The sequence below is a fragment of the Nymphalis io genome, chromosome 19 (assembly GCF_905147045.1).
Source record: "Nymphalis io chromosome 19, ilAglIoxx1.1, whole genome shotgun sequence".
Classification (NCBI taxonomy): domain Eukaryota; kingdom Metazoa; phylum Arthropoda; class Insecta; order Lepidoptera; family Nymphalidae; genus Nymphalis; species Nymphalis io.
In genome coordinates this window covers 7,349,375-7,370,020 of record NC_065906.1, presented here as the reverse complement: position 1 = coordinate 7,370,020, position 20,646 = coordinate 7,349,375, and the positions used below count along the sequence as shown (strand labels likewise).

Below are 20,646 nucleotides of genomic sequence, written 5' to 3'. Positions count from 1 at the left end.
AAAGTTACTACATCTGTACTCGTTAAACGACTCTAAGGAACCAAAACAAAAAAAAAACAGTATCTCGATACCGGCATGGGGTCGTCATATTATGCAATTAGTGTCAATCATCATTGTTTCATATCAGGACTAGTATTATGATATTATATATTTAAAAAATAGTTGTTGGTATATCTTTTTGACATTAATAGTATTCGACAGTTGACCGATCGCCATGAACGCTGGCAATATATATGTATTTTCTATGAAGGTTTTTAAATCGTCCACTTTGTTGTAACTCGCCGATAATGGCGTTGCAGCAAATCAACTTATATGCCTATCAACATATATACAGGCAGCCAACGTGTGCCGGTTGTTGCTAGTAATATATACTTACGCATAGACACGACATCGCGAACACGAAGGTATGAGATAGCAAGACGCATCACCGAAGCCTTGTCCAGTTGCTCAACTTCTTCCTTCTTCGCTGGCAACGCAGCTGTAAGTTCAGCAAAGATCTGCATCTCCTTGGTCCGCCGACATCGTGCCGCAACGCGCGATTTCTCTTTGCGTTTCTCATTGTTCCTGGTTAAAAAAAAAAAAAATTATGAGATAAACGGTATTTAAAGAAAATCAGTACACAGTTATAAAATAAAGTTCCCCGTGGCGTTTGTCTGAACGCGACAAACTCAAAAAGAACTGAACGAATTTTCTTATGGTCTTAATCAAAAACGGAGTGATTCAAGAGGAATGTTTTGTTTAAATTGGCTGAAATATGACCGTATTTGTTGAAGATGTCGGAAAAATCACGCCGACTGAGGTCTTTAAACAGAATTATGTGTATTAAGATATAAAACATTTAATGTTAGATCCTAATTCTACCAAATGTGCAAATCCGGGTACCTAGTAAATATAACTAAATTACTCCAGCGAATATTAAAATGTGTAATAAAAATTAGTGAGTTATTAACAAATAAAGGTAAAATATGTTTACTTATTAAATTATAATAAACTAGGGACTTTTTGATGAATCCTTTTCTTGTTAATCGCTCAATTACTTATTAAAAAACGTTCTAACGCAGAAACGGTTCGAAAATTATTGTTAATATAAATTATATAAAATAAATTATTACATCTGTAATAAGTTGAATGATTTTCACTGTACAATTACACTTGCTTTTGCAAAATTGGATTGTTTGTTTGATGGAATTGTTTATCTGGTTAATACGCTATATAACTTCATATTACGACCCTATGGAGCCGGGCAAACCCCATAAATATATACCAATATGGCAATCTCCTTGATCTCTATAATTCAAATTTAGCAGGCAAGAAACGGTAAGGAGTTTTTTGAAAACTATTAAAATCATATTTTTTATTCAGTAATCATTTTTAATTAAGTACATTTATAATTTATTATTAATAATAAGCGAAGAAGTAGTCAGTAATTAGAATAAAATGTAGTAATTATAAAGTAAGAATTTAATCAATTACAAAACCATAAACCGATAAAAGAAAAAAAAAACACTAAAAGAATTCAACAGAAAAATAAAAAGAATTAATCAAAGAAGTCACTGCAATTTTACTCTATCGATAAAATTATTACTTTATTTTTTTATTATATTATAATAAAGAAAGATTAGTTGTAATTTATAACTTTTATTAAAATAGAATGGTCACATTATATCGGTCGATGCGTTTCTTTTAATTATCATGTTGAAGAATTCTTCTAGAAAATTCGAACTATACAAATACATCGCTGAATAATTAGCATTCCAAGCAGATCATTAACACAAATTCTTAATAGAATTCACATTTTGAACAAAAATAAAATACGAAGAAGAATATTAATTAAATTTCTCAATTATATATATGTATATTCTTATTTTAATTTTATATATTTTTTTTTTAAGTTTAATATTTATTACCTTTTTGGTACTACACAAAAATAGTCACGATTGTCGAAAACCTCGGGCGCACCCGGTATACACATTTTATAAATACTTATCGTTTTTGAAAAATATGTTTTTAAAATAAGAACATAAAAGAACAGAAAGTCGTTAGACAACACAAGACAATTCTCTTCCAAATCACTGAACGGTGTGGCTTGCAATTACAAAAAGTTTATTCCATTAATTTGTCATTATGTTCTAACCAACACAAAGTTTTATCGCCTGTTCCAAATAGCATATTTAACAAATGCGTCAACAAATGTAATTTCAAATTACTATTTATAGTTAAGTTGATTGCTTATTCAGTTTTTGCCCTAAAAGTTAAGAAGTTCTAGATTGTAATCTTTTTTATCATTTAGTCTCGTTTTTTATCAAACACACAATATATAACGTAATGCATATACATAATCCTGGATAATATGCACCGTTATCTTATCATGGCTAGATTAGAATGCATTTGGTCGTGAATTTTTCAATACAAGATGATAATATTGATAAGATATTTACTTGCTGGTACGGCTTGGTGTTCGTCTGGGTAGATACCATCAACTCAGCATTCTACAGCCAAAAATACTTAGTACTGTGTTCCGGTATGGGTGAGAGATCTAGTGTAATTACAAGCACATGAGAATAACACCTTAGTTCCCAAGGTTGTATGTAATGCTTCATATTTCTTAAAGTGGCAATGTCAGCGAGCGGTGGTGACCACTAGTTGTAGACCACGTTAGCGTTAGGTGATATTATTTAGAGTCTGCGTACTTATTTAAAAATAAAAACATAATTGATGGAACTAAATATGAAAGAGTAAATGTCTATTGAAATGTGTGTTATGTTGGAGCTACTGACGCATACGAGCCACGAAACGTGATCAGATTAATGAGTTTTATACTGAGAATGGTCGAGACGGTGGGAATGGCGTGTAAAGATTTAAATATAATTTTGTGCAGCCGTGTCTTTCTTTCACACAATTTTACATAAATACTCTTATCTTCCGATTTAAAAATGGAATTAATTTTATCAGTAATATAATTTCGTAATCATGTTATTTATTACTTTGCTAAAACAATATTACTATGACAGAAACATCGTATTTAATAATTAGCTTTAAATTGACATTTTTAATCGATTGAAAAAGCAGGTTCTCCAATTGACCCGTATGTATGGTTGTGTGTTCGCGATTTTTGGATGGATTTTTCGTTATTAAATGCATATTTGAAATTGCATCTATGAAAGTTTTAGTGTATAATAAATATTTTAGCACCTGCTCGGTAAAAATTCCAACGATAAACGTTTGAAATCTTAGAAATTGATTTTATGTTCAATGAATGTTGATTTGGTATTAATTAAATGGTTATTTAAGATTCAGTACATACATCCTATAAAAAAGAAACCCTTATAGAATGAAAAGCGTGTCTGTCTATCCGTTTTTCACGGTCTACTTTCTCTGAATCGGCTGGACGTAAAATTTAATTTGGTATTCGTATAGCGTTAAGTGACTCAATTATGACGAGCGTATGTTGTAAATTAACGAATTGTAAGTCTGTAAGTAAATTTGTCAAGCAAATTCGATCGTTAAAAATAAGGTAATCCAAGTATATTATGTTACATCTCGATATAAATTTCAATAAGCACATAAAATGGAAATTATAATATTTATATTATAATATAATTTACATACAGGAGGATTGCAGTTTATTTAACCATATTTTCCTTCACCGTACGAGATGAATTAAAAACAAAAATTAAGCACGTGGAATCTCATTGCTTGATAGAGTTCGAACCCGCAATCCTCGTTCAAGATTCACTTGTACTAAACGTAAACGTTGCAAGAAACGTTTGTAATATACACGTAATAGTATTAGTGAACGAAACGAGAAAAACAAACTTTATAAACAGATTACAGATGTGGAAGTGAACTAGTTTTGGGAACGATAAATCGTCGTGAGCGACGATAAGGACGGGTATATTCGAGCGGAATGCAATGAGGATAAATATCGCTCCAATGGATACCGTGCCAGTAAAAAATGAAAGAGAATTTAAATAACAACAATTAATGCAATCGGTGAAACGGAATGCCTTAATATGTCGATCTTCATCATGGTTGAGAAAAGTAGACTCATAACTTTTTGTTTGTGATTATAAATTAAACCAATTAAATGCAACACTTATACCATTATAATTAATTATTTACGAAACAAAAATAAGACATATTCTGACGATTCTAGAGACCTTGTATAATAAATAAGAGACTACTTGAATTAATTATAAGTTAAGCTTAAATTCAAATTGATTATTATGCAGTAATATTAAGATAACATATACGGTATATTTTTTATCTAATCTTAGAAGGTTTAGATTGATTGAAACTTTTTACTAGTAATATATAGACTAGTGTAGAGTGATAAGTAGGCCGTTACTAATCCTATTCCTTGTTTGTCTTTAACTTTTATCTATTACACGGGATTTCATATTTACACAACAAAATAGTTAACTATTTTAGGACAGAGATTTCATTATAATCTTATTTTAAACATACTATTAAACATATATAATAATACACAATCTCGAGATATTATAATTTCGACAATTTTGATAAGAATATATTTGAACAGGAATATTTTGACTCTTATGTAATAAACGTAACAATATAGAAAGTAAAAAGCTTAGAAGAATATTATTAAAATTCATAATATACTTTTCTAAAATTATAAATGATAAGTAAGGCAAAAACGTTTCCTAAGATATTTATAAGCACGTAAGGCGGAGCAAAGGAAGTTTAGGGAATTTCAAACAATCAAATATAGAATTATAATTCCTTTACTATTTTAATTTGGAGAGTTATGAATTTTTATTTTAAAACTCTATTGCACGTGTAAGAACGTTACAAATGACTTAAACACAAACCAGTCCACAGTGGCCCGTGAAAGCCAAAGCCAATGGACTACTCATCATTATATTGTACCGGTATTTTAGGCATATCAGAAACAATATATGTTTTTGTGTAGTTTATTTCATTAAAATGCATATGTTGAAACCATTTATATGAAAATGTAATATCAGAATATTTTTTGTCAATGTCTTTTATTTTATAATAACTTTGGAAAAAAAAATGATTTGTCAGTTTAAATACTAAAAAAACCTCCTTGATGTTCTGGAAAAAATATCTTAAAGGGATAATAAATAAGCGTGCCATTTTTACATGTTCTACGTTAATATTCATTTTAGTGTTAATGTATTTACATATTAATATTACTTATGGAGTTATTATTTAAAAAGAAAGAGAAAAATCACGACTTACTTATAAAAGTTGTTTAGCAAGTGATAAATTAAACAACGCTGTGTGTAAATAACGTAATAAGTAAATACGTAAAAAACTTAAAAAAAAAATCTAAAACATACAAAATAATGCGTCTTGTTAATCTAAAAGTACGTGTTGTAAATGTGCAGAACGAGTTCCTGGAATAAGAAGCAGTTTTTGGATACCGTTAACCTAGCCGGATTGCACTTTATAATAAAATGTAATCAGTATGTTATTCGTCTGTTTTTATAAGTTTACATAAGATTTTTTTAAGTTATAAGAATTTAAAATGAATACGCTTAAATATTTTTTAGTTTACGTAAAGTCACAATACCGATACTTAAAAAACGATATATAATATATTCATTAAATTGAAATTGAATGCAATTTTTTTTTTTTAATAAATCATACACGTACTATTATTTATATTCTTGTATAGAAACATGGTAATGATAGCTCAATGTATTGTTATGTATTTTTTATATTATCATGAATACACAAATCACAATAGACTAGAATTCTGCCACACGATATGGATTAGGTAAGGCTACTGTATAGTCTAAAATTGTTAGTAATTGCAAAAATATTAGCGTGTTCTTTTGCAATTGAATTGTTATGACGTAGGCGCGCGTTGTAATAAAATTTTGATAAGTGAGCATTATCATCGGATAAAAGTCACACGTTTATAATTGAAACTATTTAATTTTCATAAACATTAGTTAGTAACTATTTTATTTCATTAACAATAATTATATTCGGAATTAGTTTTCTAAGTTCGAATATAATTATTGTTAATAACAAGCAATAATTAATTTGTGATGGTAGATTTTTTATTCTCAATTGCAAAAACAATTCTGTATTCAATTTCGATATATATAATCCGTAGCCTAAATCATCAGGCTGTGCTTGAGTTTTTCTTATTATTATTTTAAGCACTCAAATATATCTCAGACACAGAGTGAACTTTGTTTCCATTAGCCATAAGAGTGCAATTATAGAAAAAATATGAACTCTTTAGAGCACTAAGAAGTAAAATTATTGATTAGCAATAAGTTCAATTATTTTTACAACAGGAAAAAGGCCATATAAGATCCTTATCTTCTGTCTGTATTTCCGTCACAGCCTACTTTCTCCGAATCTAATGGACGAAAAAAAGTTGAAATGTGTATTCATATTTGACCGTTTCAGGTTCTGGTCTACCTTACACCAAAACCTGATTGATCTTTATGTAATCTCATTTGTTTTAAATTTAAAATGGCGATGCAAACAATAAAATTGCACGTAGTTTGCACAGGAGGCTACAATTGGCGGTGATTGTAAATATAATTGCGTTCCCGTCCAATCGAGGATCTGTGACGTAGGTTTGCAAATTTGTATGTCCGTTCTTCACTGATATCGTCACGCGTCGAGCAGAGTACGTGAGCTCCAAGAGGTTATCTAATATTACGCAAGAACAGGAGTTTTATATTTTTAAGTTACTATACGTTAGATCTTAATCTACTTAATAAAGGCTTTGCTTTATTAAAAAACTTAATAATCCCAATAATCATATCGATTATGCTTAGTATACAGAACTGGCTATTATATAGGATAGTTTCTTCTTCACTAATTGCTTATTATTTATCTTCACATACGCCTTAAAGCCTCTCAATTACATATCTCCAATATTACGCCTTGGCCGTTTTTTCTTTTATACTTTAACTACTCATTGTTGATGATAAAATTTTGTCGTAAAAAAAATCATCTCATATTTCTCGAGAACAAATTACGAACTCAAATTCAATTCATCCGGCTCATAGCAATTACGTAAAAAACGGTATCAATGTCTATAAACATTGTCTCTCATTTCATCATCATGCTTGTCATTTTCCCATTTATTTTGGGTCAGCACAGTATTTTCTTTTCTTGCACATTTTTTTGTTTCTAGTCATATCTTCAGTAACTCTTTACTTGCACATGTCAATCGTCAGCCTCAACATTCATTTTTTCTTTTTTTGACCAACCTTGTACTTGATAGCCGTGTATAATCTACAACTCTTCTTGTGAACGGACATCAAATAAATTTTTCAAGTGTGGCTTGCCGAAACAGCTCCAGATAAAAAATTCGAACCGCTAATAAGCAACAAGGCCGCCTATATATAGTACAAACTTTTTTTTATCTAAGTATCACGAAAACTACTTCAAATCATACGTATACGTATAATTTTCCGTAACAGCCTGTGAATGTCCCACTGCTGGGCTAAAGGCCTCCTCTCCTCTTTTTGAGGAGAATGTTTGGAGCTTATTCCACCACGCTGCTCCAATGCGGGTTGGTAGAATTCACATGTGGCAGAATTTCAGTGAAATTAGACACATGCAGGTTTCCTCACGATGTTTTCCTTCACCGTAAAGCACGAGATGAATTATAATCACAAATTAAGCACATGAAAATTCAGTGGTGCTTGCCCGGGTTTGAACCCACGATCATCGGTTAAGATTCACGCGTTCTTACCACAGGGCCATCTCGGCAAATTATACGTCTCGGCTAAAAAGCCGAGACGTATAATTTTAAATAATTTAAATTTTATCAATAAAAGCGATTCAAGAATCTCAATATTTAAACTTGACATTGTTGTTTTCCTAGGAATGAGTATTATAAATCACGTATTAATTAATGGCTATTACCTTAGATCTTAGCATTAGTTCTTGGAGTTAATGTAGGAAACAATTTTATAGTGTCCTAAACACGCTTCACAGGTATAATTATCCGTAAAGCTATAACAAATTGCATAAAACCTCTTTACAAAATTTATTGGCTTAGGTATTATGTTCATATGTATTTAAACAATTTAACCATATATGATATTTAAAAAAATATAGCGCATTTTAAACTTAAGCTTTTTTTGATGATTACATCCTGACCGATTTCGGCTGGGGAGGCAATTTTCAAGGGAGAACTGCTAACACATATTTGAGCAAGAAATGTTAGTTTGCGTAAACACAAGTGTAATCCGAATGGACGTTAAATCTGAATAGGAGAGAGGTCAGGAAAGAAAACAAGAGGCGTCGGAACAACGACTTTACGTGCTCCACAGGGCAACTGACAACTTACAGACTCCGGGCTGCTACTGAGAATGCTTGTCGGAAAATCCTATGTTAATTATAACATATTGGGCAATAGTCCAGGGCACACGGGCATTTCAACACAGGACCTTTGGATCTTCAGAAAATTAGTTGGTTGTTGGGCTTTGCATAAGCACGCCTGGGCAGGTATTAACAACAAACGAATTGTTATACTAAACGTAATGTACGTTGTATATTTAAATCCGGTATAAAGGGTGTGTAAGCTTTTATAATTGCCGGTTACGTTATCTTAGATATCAAGGTCAGCGTATTGAAGATTTATTTATCATCTATCAAATGGCAAAAATATCCAAGTAATAAAATCGTGTTAATAAAAACAACATTTTTTTATATAGTATCAGTAGGCGCAGGAGCATATGGGCCACCTGATGGTAAGTGGTCACCAAAGCCCATAGATATTGGCATGGATGATATAGGATGATGCATGGCAAGATATGTTAACCATTGCTTACATAGCCAATACGCCACCAACCTTGGGAACTAAGATGTTATATCTGTGCCTGTAATTACACTGGCTCACTCACCCTTCAAACCGGAACACACCAATACCAAGTACTGCTGTTTTGCGGTAGAATATCTGATGAGTGGGTGGTACCTACCCAGACGAGCTTGCAAAAAGCCCTACCACCAGCAATTTACCTGTTTCTGCGTTTCATAAAATAATGTGTTATTAGATTAAAGAAAAAAAATTAAAAATCATCGCTTGTTTTCCTTATCATTAAGTTTTTATGTATGAAACCCTATTATTAAGTCATTAAAATTATATTAATCGAAATGATGCCTGGCACGATTTTTATGATGGACTGTCTTATCAAATACAAAGTCCTGTAAACATCTTACTTATATTATAAACGCTTATTCTCACAATAAACAAATTATTATTATTATTATTTTTTTACTATTAATAGGCCAGCGTTTGACCGTTGACTTGCCTGATGTTAAGCATCGACACGGTCTAAGATGTAGCACGCTTGCCTATAAGAAACCATTTTATTATTTAGAAAATGTAACATTAAAACGAATGATTAAAATATGTAATGTAACGTTTTATTAAAAACATAATTAAGAAAAATAAGCAATTTGAATGTGTGGTATAAACTCTCACATTATTTACATTATAGATAATTTTTTGTCCCGAAAAAATGAAAACTTTAAAAAAATAACGAATGTAATCACAACGCCCAGCGATAACTAACAGAAAATTATAATAAGTACTGGTTCCTTATAATGTTGATAAATAAGATTTATTGCTAAAGTAACAATATTAAACTTATCACAGATAAATCAGAAGCAGAGTGGTGCGAATAAAAAAATGCAGAGTCATTAAAAAAAACAACAAAAGATATGTATCACGTGATTACAACGTGATATCAACTATCATAATTAGGAACAAGTTTTCGCTCGCCGCTTCACTCAGGTGTTAGGTATAAAAGTTGGGGTTACTTCATATCCAATTTCATCAAAATCAGTTTAGTGTTTTAGCTGTGAAAGCTTGTTTTCATAATATTTGTATGGATTACGTAAATGAAAATATATTTATGGAAGTTAGTATTTGTTGTAGATAACATAATAGCCGATCGTATTATCACCGTCGCATTACGTACCTCATGCTGGTAAGGAGCGAGGTTATCGGTTACTCTGTGCTTATGTTGTTTCCACACGATTAGTGCACGAACGGAGCAGATTAAGTTATCGACGCAAACACAGTCGACCACACTGGACTAAACACATAATTTTCCTTAAACAACGTTATTATTGACTCGCGCTATCTGGAGCTATGAGTTTGTTTTGACGTATCGCGGGAGGGTTTAGCGGTTTTCTGTCTGGGGGGAAATAATCACAAGTCTGAGAGTTGGAAATCTCACGTGGTTTTAATCAGCTGATAAACATGAGGCGTCTGGCGCTCTTCCAGCCGTTATTAGTAATATCATAAATATTTTAGAAATGAATCCGTAACAAAGCCACCACGCGATCTGGAGGGCTATTATACTCGTGCTCATTTGTCAATATTCTATGTTATGTATATATATATATTTACGTTTGTACGGTGATATCTAATAATAAACGTAACTTCATGCAACCCTTTATAAGAATATTAAAAAGAACAAGTTTTTAAAAGTTATTTTTTCACTTATTTATAGAATAAAAGTATCTGTTGCGTAATATAATATCATTATAGAATTAAATTACTGTATTATGAAAAATATAACCAACGTTAACCAAACTTTATATCTATTAAATTATTTTATAATCGATAGCACTACCTACAACTTTTAATCGAGACTTATTTATATGTTTTCAGCAACACAAACAATTTAACTATTGTACTCAAAGGTATATAATGGTCAAATTATTATACAAGCAAGTTTGTATTTATTTATTTAGCAGCAATAGCGGATGAGACACAATATTAAACCCCGTTTCGACTACAACGGTGTCTAAACGTCTAATATAATCCTGTTAAAAACTTATACGCTTGACATGAATGGGATTATACCATCAATCGTAACTTCTTAATTTAATCATACCATCACGTTTATCACTACTTTTGACGAAATCTACTTGATTCTGATATCGATTATACCTTGGTAGTTGATATCGCTAAATTTAGTACCAATATCCAAAAACTCTCTTGACCTTTTTTTCTTATTGACTTAACGTTATCTAGAATACTCGAAATCAATATGATAAACCTTTTGGTGTTTTTTATACTTTATATATATGTATATATAGTGTTTATTATTAGAAAATGAAGATATAATTTCTTAAAATATTCAGTATTAGTCTGTAACCACTTTTTATGTTTAAATTTTTGTGCCAAAATACTTGAAGAACGTCTCAATAGAGAGCACAAATGAGTGGACAATCAGACACTGCACTACTCGATGGGATGTCAATCTGACACGATTTAAAGTCCAAGAGCATCATTGGATATACGTGCTTTCCGAGGCACTAGGGTGTAACAAGAGTATATAATATATGATACATTCCAAGTGTCAATAGTTTTCTGAAAATGGGAATTAAAAATATTATCGACGAATTAATCTTAGACATAATAATTAATTTCGTTATAAACAATGTTAAAAATATTCGATAAGAAATTCTATGCCATTTGGAAATTTTATTGCTTGTAAGTTAGACCGTTAAGGTGGAATTGAGTGCTATGATTTAAATTAAAAAGTTCTGTTTATTTATCGTAATTACTTTTTACACAATTAGCACATAATTTCTTAGAAAAAAAATATATTTTTATAGGGTTAATAACATTAATGGGTTAATAACAACGTTAATCTCCAACACAGTATCTAGCCATATATAGTATACAACCTAAGTAGTACTTACATTAAGTTTTTGCGTTCGTTTATCACACTCGAACGACTGGCGAATCTTATGTAAGGTAATAATATTTAAAAAAAAATATTATTTAAAAATTTCTTTTCAAGTTGAAGTCGGTTTTTATTAATATATTTTTTTTAACGTTTAGTTGTAAATAAGCGTTAGTTTTATATAAAATATCGTGCCTATTAAAAGCGCTGCTTGCTTAATGCAACGGCGTTTAGAGAAAAATAGTTTTCAATTTTAGTGGTGGATTCTTTCTTTTTGTTTATACGGGATTAGCCTTAACCTATTATCTAATCTAATCATTAATCATTTTTGCAATAATCGATGGCCATATATGCAAAGATATCGAGTAATATAACCAAGGCAAGTGAAAAATCCAATACTTTTCTATCCTTAATTAAAAACTTTTAGGTTTGACCTTCTTTAAAATTAGGCGTTTACAACTTCTACATAACTATAGAATCCATTGAATAAAAAAAAACAAAGATACCGAAGAAAATACACAAAAAAAAAACTAATTTTATTAGTAAATTTTGTTTACGACTAAGCGGAACGAATATGATAATATACATAAATTTATTAAATCATGCGTAATATTAGGTAATATTATTATAATGATAAGAATCAGCAAAAAAACATGTTACCACAAATTTTATTGGGCAACGCATTCATTAATAAAATATCAAATTACATGAAAAGAAAAACAGGCCTTCATAACCTATAAATATATATAAATACAATATAGAATATACTCTGAGTTCCTAGTTACTAGCAAGATAACGATCATAAGCATTGTTTAAAAGTGTTTTCTATTTAAAGCTAAGCTAAGTATTATAATGAATTACGTGTATAAATTACTTCGTCATGACTAGTATGTGAAGAATTTCATCTTAATCAGGCGATCACAAGACTCACATGAAGTCTTCTAAGTCGACGACATTCGTGTATTGGCACGGTTGACCATCTACATTGTAGCACGCGCTATTGTAGTCCCATTCCTGTCTTTGGTGGCACGGCAATTCTGCTAGAAAACTCTGCGGTTGCGTATACACCACTCTTTGTTGATAGTACTGTTGGGGGACATTGTCTTGGTAGTAGTTTCTGTCGTAGCATTGCACTGATAAATCACTGAAGCTATTGTAAATATTATAACTGCACAGATTGTCCACTGGTTGCCTTGACCACTGATTCGACATCGGACACTGCACATTCCATCCTGATTCCTCGAAGCTACCGACCACCGGGCATCGCTGTGTGATAGTTTCCCCGTTCACCAACATACTAAATACTTTGTTTTTGTCATTTATAAAATTATAAAACAGTCCATCGGGCTACATAATCGACGAGCAACTGATAGTGGCAAAGATGTGCTTATCTCGCCCGCTATAACTCGCATGGTAGCAAAAATTGATAACTCATGATTAATTTCGACCCTGTCTGATCGTTACTTTGATGGATATTATAATATGATATTCATTTAATCAATTTCCAAATACGTGACGGATGTTGTGTGGACTATCGTTTCTCCTAGTATTTTTGTTTTGTTTAAGTATTTCCAATCTTAACTTACAAGTTAGCTGACGATCTATACCTAATTGCAAGGTTACTTTATTTACTGCAAATTTAAATACAATTAAATTATGTTTAAAATAAATTTGATTCAACTCAAAACCATCGCCTTATAATTTTATCAGAAACGTCATAATCTATCAATCAATCCGGTGATAAAAATAAATGTCATATGATACAAATTGATATTTTTATACAAAACAGGCAATTATATAAAAGCGTGAAATTGCTATTACTATTCTAACTTTCACTAGTTTCTCACTCCACGACTGAAATTTAACGGACAGTACTGATGAAAATAAATGGACGTACTTTAAATAAAAGGACGACAAAGACGACAACATTTTTTTTTTCGCTGGAAAGACGCATTACGCGTTTCCCCCACGGGAACAGTGGCTCGCCGATGTCCGAGGCGCTCGAACATCGAGATACCCACTAAAAAACCAGCAGTACTCTTTCTGTCATAACGAGGAGCGCCACGGGATCGCTTGCGCATGCTACCGCGACGCTCTGTCGGGCGGCCTGCCTATGTAGGCCTCCATTCTCTAGGGGGATAACCAGGGAAAGACGACAACATTGTTCAATCACTAAAAAGAGATTGGCTTATATAAATTTTATCATTTTTTTTAATCAACTTTTAGATAACGGCCTCTTATAACTTTTATTTGTATGGGGATCCATTAAATTTGTTACGTTAACAGCCTGTAAATATCCCAATGCTGGACAAAAACTTCCGCTCCTATTATTCTCACACCACTTAGCCGGCGTCGTCTCCTACGTCAGCAAAAAGGTACGTATAATAGAAAACCTACCTAGTGCAACTTTTATTAATGATATCATACACACAAAAGAAATAACTAGACATTAAAAAATGTAAAATAAATTGTAAAGTTAGTTATGAGAAATTCTATCATTAAATCGTCTAAAATTAACAATTGAGTCCGAATTAGCAAGTACTAAAATAAAACTGTAAATAGTTTTGTTATCCTGTATATGTTATACATGTATTTTATTCTACTAACAATTTATTTTTTAATTCAATCATTTATGTCTACTATGCTTGTCATGAAGCCGAGATAGCCTAGTGGTTTGAACGCGTCAATCTTAACCGATGATCGTGGGTTCAAACCGGGCAAGCACCACTGAATTTTCATGTGCTTAATTTGTGTTTATAACTCATCTAGTGCTTCACGGTGAATGAAAACATCGTGAGGAAATCTGCATGTGTCTAATTTCATTGAAACTATGTCACATGTGTATTTTACGTCCCTGAAACTGGCCGACAGAGCTAGCCAGATGACATTCCTGATCCTAAACTTTTCTACGCGACTGTACTGTACTTTGTTGCTTATATAACTCTTGAACGCGTTGACTTAGAATCTTGAAATTTTGTATGCCAGTCAATAAAAGAAACCCAAATACATAGTAATCACAAAAATGCGGGGCAGAAATTTTAAGCATTTTTTTTTAATTTTTCCTGCGGTAAAGGGAGCGCGGTCTATTGAGCATGACTACTATGCATATAACTCTTGAACGCGTTGACTTAGAAACTTGAAATTTTGTATGCAGGTCAATAGAAGATACCCAAAAGAGATAGTAATAACAAAAATGCGGCGCAGAAATTTTAAACATAGTTTTTTTACACTTTCCGACGTAAAGGAAGGACGGTCTGTCAAATTGTATCTGTGAAATTGTAAAAAAACTATGTTTAAAATTTCTGCACCGCATTTTTGTGATTACTATCTCTTTTGGGTATCTTTTATTGACTTGCATACAAAATTTCAAGTTTCTAAGTCAACGCGTTCAAGAGTTATATGCATAGTAGCCATGCCCAATAGACCGCGCTCCCTTTACCGCGGGAAAAGTTTAAAATAAAATGCTCAAAATTTCTGCGCCGCATTTTTGTGATTACTATGTCTTTTGTGTATCTTTTATTGACTTCCATACAAAATTTCAAGATTCTAAGTCAACGCGTTCAAGAGTTATATAAGCAACAAAGTACAGTACAGTCGCGTAGATAAGTTTAGGCTCAGGTATGTCATCTGTCGGCTAGCTCTGTCGGCTAGTTTCAGCGACGTTGTATTCTAACAACACGCATTGGAGCAGCGTGGTGAAATAAACTCTAAAACTTCTCCTCTAAAGGGAGAGGAGGCCTTAGCCCAGCAGTTAGATATTTACAGGCTGTTACTTTACTTTATGCTTGTCATCAAAATTTAACTTCGACGGTACCAATAATAAAAGACGAATAAAAAATTAAATTATCAAGGGATCCGGTTAAGTGGTATTATATGCTAAGTGGAAAGAAAATAATATTATTTTCTAGAAGGTATTGAGCGGATGAGATAAGGTTAAATGTGCAGTTATCACGAGATGATAAAATGTCACGCACTGGTAACGAACTTGTAATTAAGAGGCAAGTTACTAAAGATGGCGTACGCAATGTCGACGACGCAGGCGCATAAAGTCATGTCGGGTAGCTTGTTCTTGCTCATTTAAATTTGTAAAGGCTACTGAACTCTGTGATTATTTTGTTTCTAATCGCTTTAGCTAGCTCCTATGATTACGTTTATACTCAATATGTAGATATTAGTTTTTCAATGGTAGATACATATTTTCTGAGTTCAAAAATAAAACATTGAGAACATTGTGATTTATGTAACAAATGTCACTTCACACATATTTTAATATATAGATAAAACATAAGACTAGTAGTACTGACTTTGTTGATCTATCAACGTGTCATTGAATTTCCGAAAACTGCATATTAACTTGCAGTGTCGCGTCGTTATCTCTATTTTGTAGTCAGTTAATCTAATTTCATTCGACGCAAGTTTACACGCTGAATTATTTTATGTTAAGTTTTATTAACAATGTTTGCAATATATTTTCTTTTAATTTGATTATTTCCTTTCAAAACATTTAGATGTTAGATTTTTAATGGACAGCGTAAATTTAATCCTTACTTATAATTATGAATACTAGTTTAAACCGCTAACAAATATATTATAATAATTTCCATTTTACATAAACAAAATATCGCATTTTGTGCATTAGCGTCGTGGATAATGAGCACGTTTTTGTTGATTCAAATTTGACCTTTGTAGCTATGACTATAAAGTTTATGCTATTACAACAACTTTGGATAGAGTGTGAGGCTCGGAAGCGATGCGATTGTGACGCAGTTGTATTAATTATTCATAATAATTACTTTAATAATATTGATAATATTTATTTATTTAAATAATAGAAACCTATTATTTCAATCAATTATTCAATCTAGGTAAAATCATCAGACATATAAAAAGACGAGTTCATGATTCGGTAAAAAGAAAAAGAACTGGTGCATAATAGGCTCTATGGCGTTAATTTTTTTATATAAAGTTAAATTATTGCTTGTATTATATATTCTTGATGTTCTTTTCCAATGTTATAATATTATGCTCTACAATATGAGTATATAAAATATTGTCACGTATGGATAGATTACTTTGATACCAAGGACAACGAGTAGTAATTAATTCCAGCCCATTTGTTTTTGTATTACGAGGTTTTTTTTTTTATTAGAGCACAAAGGTTATTCATACTGTGTAAATAAAAGAATAACATATGTATTACAAATATTTAAGTAAACGGTTTTTAAACTCTTATCAATTTGCTCGATTTATTCTCATGTTTTCCGCCTTCCGTATATCAGATAACAATTGTCTGGTTTAAAAAAAAACCCGCTAAACTTCTTTCGCCGGTTCTTCTCAGGTCTGAGGTGTATATATACGAACCGATCCAAGGCAGATTTTAACAGTAAATGAGCAAGGATAACGCTTCTATATTTAATAAATATTTTTGACTTTGACTTTATGTAAACATATTACAAATTCTTAATTAAAAACATAAAATAAACTGTATTCTAAATCTACTTCATAATAAAACATTTCTTAGAACTAAACAACATTTATAAGTAAAGCAGTTAGTTCCTTTAGTTAGTAAGAACTATAAACTTCCTAGAAACAAATGAATTAAATATATCAACGATGTATATTTTTAATTACAGTCTTAAAAATCGATTGAACAATAAACGTTTTTTTCAACGTTTAGAGATCGTGTATTACGTAAGTTAAAATGACCAAATACCCAAAAGGCGATTGAATTATAAATTCTAAGAATTAGATACCGTTATTTGCTTTACTTTACAAGTGTGGGTCTCGAGTGAAATAGAAATTCGGCTTAAATCAAATAAGTTTATTGACAAAGACTTGGCAAGATCTCTATTTACAATATTAATAATGTTTATGCAATATGAAGAATACTTCAAAAATGCGATAGCAGATTTAAATTTTTTGAGGTATAGAATTTATTCTCAAAAAAAAGACAGATTCACTTGCATGAGAACAGTATGATAAATTTAAAGATGACAAAAAATATATTCGCCTTATAGATACTTAGTTAACGGAATGTAATATAGCAAAATAGATGTGTGTATTTTAATCGGTACAAAAGTGGGTATTCTCTAAAATATATTTTGAGAGTTGAGACTTGAACCCGTTAACTGAGCTTACATTTTTTATATAAGATGGTAATTTGTTATATAGTTGTGCTCCATCGAAAGTTATATTTTTTTTTTGCAAATTTGGTTCTAATTTTTGGGAGTACTAATAAGCTTGGTCTACGGGTGCTACGTTTATTGCTTTGTTTTATAAATGACAATTCTGAATGTATCGATTTATTAATAATTTTTCTAATGAGAATACAAGAATTATATACATAAAGTTGTCGTAAGTTCATAATATTTGTTTCTTTGTAAAGTTTAGTTGTTGATGTCAAAGGTGGATATCTAAAAAGTATTTTAATAATTTTATTTTGTTTTCTTTGTAGTTCTTGCAGTTTTGTTTTTCCAGCATTACCCCATATTTCTATTAAATACAATAAATGCGATTTTACTAGCGAATTGTAGATGTTATACTTTATTTTTTTAGGTAAGCATTTTGAAATATTTGTTAATGACCCAATTAAAGAGGAAAGTTTTTTATTAATGTAATCTACTTGATATTTGAAAGTTAAGTGATTGTCTATTCGTAACCCTAAATATTTTTCACAGTTTTTCTGCTCAATTGGAAAATTGTCAATAGTTAATGGAACATGCGGTGCAATCCTTTTATTTTTGGTTTTGAATACAATGTAACAAGTTTTGGAAACGTTAATAGTTAAAAGATTTTGATTGAACCATTTATGCAAAACATCTAAATCACGTTGAGCTTGAGAAATTATATCATTTATGTTATTACCGAAATAGAATAAACAGGTGTCATCTGCATACAAAGTCAGGTGACCATTTAGTTTCAAAGTTGCAATATCGTTTACATAAATTAAAAAGAGAAGTGGTCCCAAAATTGAGCCCTGTGGAACACCACAGGTGACAGGCAAAGCACTACTTTGTATATCACCAATTTTGACGATTTGCAATCTGTTTGTTAGGTACGATTTTAACATTTCTAGTACAGTACCTTTGATACCTATGTTTTGAAGTTTATGTAATAAGATTTTATGACTTACGGTATCAAAGGCTTTTTTTAAGTCCATAAATACGCCCAGAGCTATGTTCTTTCTATCTAGGTTCTGTCTTATTTTTGTTACTAGATCTACAGTTGCAGCAGTGGTGTTACTTCTAGCTCTAAAGCCGTATTGTCGTTCAGTAATGAAATCAAAAGAGTCCAAATACGTTATTAAGCGGTTGTGAATTAATTTTTCTAAGATTTTTGAGAGAACAGGTAGCACAGATATTGGACGATAATTTTCTGGGTTTGTTAAAGATCCAGATTTGTGTATAGGTGTTATTTTTGCGACCTTTAATGAGTCTGGGAATAGTCCCTCGGACATAAGCTTGTTAAAACAGCGTGCCAGACATTTTGATATTAAATTACATAAACATTTCAATACTTTTGTGCTAATCTTATCTATACCACTACTTGCATTCGAATCAAGATCCCCTATCAGTCTTTCAATCTCACAAAAGCTGCACGGTTTGAATGTTACAAGTTCATGTTCATTGATTGTATTAATTGTGTGTAGGATGCTGTGGTGTCGTGTTGGTATTCTTTTTGCTAAGAGGAAACCTATTGTTGCGAAATATTTGTTAAATACGTTACAAATATCGTTTGTATCAGAAATTATTTTTGATTCTACTATTATTTTAGAGGGAGCACAACTTTGACTTATTTTATTACTACATAATTTATTAACTAAGGTCCAAATTTTATTAGGATTCTTTGCGTTGTTTGTAAATAGTTTGTAATAGTATGTATCTTTTGTATATTGTATCAAAGTACCTATTTCATTTCTCTTTGAATAAAATTGATTTTTTACATACTCATTGTCGGGATTGTTTTTATATTGCGTCCATAAAAAGTTCCTCTGACTTATTCCATCGACGATATCTTTGCTTATCCAATCATCTCTTATGTGGTTTAAAATTTTGGTTTTTCTTTCTTTACAGTCCATAACATATTGTTTTATTATATTTTCAAGCTCTGTATAGTTCTCAATTGAGTTAATCAATTGCGAGGACTCTAGGGAACTGTACAACTTTGTGTAATCTATAGCTTCATAAGTGGTTCGTATTCTTTTTGGAGCTTTGAATTTATTCAATTGAACATATATGTTTTTGTGATCTGATAATGATGAGTTAATAATAGCAACAGTGAAATTATTCGTGCTTAAATTTGTACTTACGTGGTCTATAATTGATTTTTTTGTAGTTGAGTCTCTTGTGCAGTGTAATTCATTAATTTTGTTCAGCAGCCTATGCCCCGATTCTTGTATTATTTGTTTATATTTGGTTATTCGTTTGTCTTTTTCCAATAAATTGATATTAAAATCACCAAATACTATCGACCTTCTACGTAGTTGTAATTGGCTATCATAGTCTTTGAGAAATTGTTCAAAATTTGTATCACCAGGCTTGTAAACTAACCCAATATCTACCGCGCATTGTTCAATGTGTACCCATAGGTAGTTGTTTCCACCCTGGTAAATTGAATCTATTAATCTATGCTGTAGATCATTATGTACGTAAGCCGACACTCCACCTCCCCTAACGTCTGTTCTGAAATTATAGTAATGTGTATATAGTTTTCTATCTGTATTTGTTTCGCTTGATCTTCGGATGCTATCCAAGTTTCAGAGAGAAGGATGATATGAATGGTCGATGGTATGGATTTTAAAATGCATTTTAATTCGTCTAGTTTTCCTTTTTTTTTAATACTGCGGGCATTTAGGTACAAGAAGGATAAACGTGACTTTTCAGTGCGTAATTCTCGATAGTCATTTGCTATTTGGTAACTTATAGTGTCATTTATTATTGTTGATTGGAGTTTTTTGTAGGAGCTTTGA

The 20,646-nt window shown here is 31.2% G+C and overlaps 2 protein-coding genes across 6 annotated transcripts in view; one reads left to right on the top strand and one right to left on the bottom strand.

Annotated features, from left to right (window-relative positions):
- Positions 1–20,646, top strand: part of LOC126775947 (hemicentin-1-like) — a 229,835-nt gene that overhangs the window by 29,520 nt on the left and 179,669 nt on the right. The window lies entirely within an intron of this gene.
- The window catches only part of LOC126775940 (hypoxia-inducible factor 1-alpha-like), a 91,454-nt gene that overhangs the window by 63,291 nt on the left and 7,517 nt on the right, over positions 1–20,646 (bottom strand). For 2 of the 5 annotated variants that reach the window (XM_050498139.1, XM_050498141.1), the window contains exons 1-2: positions 12,610–13,035; positions 377–564 (exon numbers count right to left, since the gene is read on the bottom strand). In XM_050498139.1, the coding sequence (XP_050354096.1) occupies positions 377–564; positions 12,610–12,974 (553 nt within the window). In that variant the 5' untranslated portion in view covers positions 12,975–13,035. Of the gene's footprint in view, positions 1–376; positions 565–9,956; positions 10,113–12,609; positions 13,036–20,646 lie in introns of those variants that run through there. The other 3 variants (XM_050498142.1, XM_050498143.1, XM_050498144.1) reach the window with 2 other exon arrangements.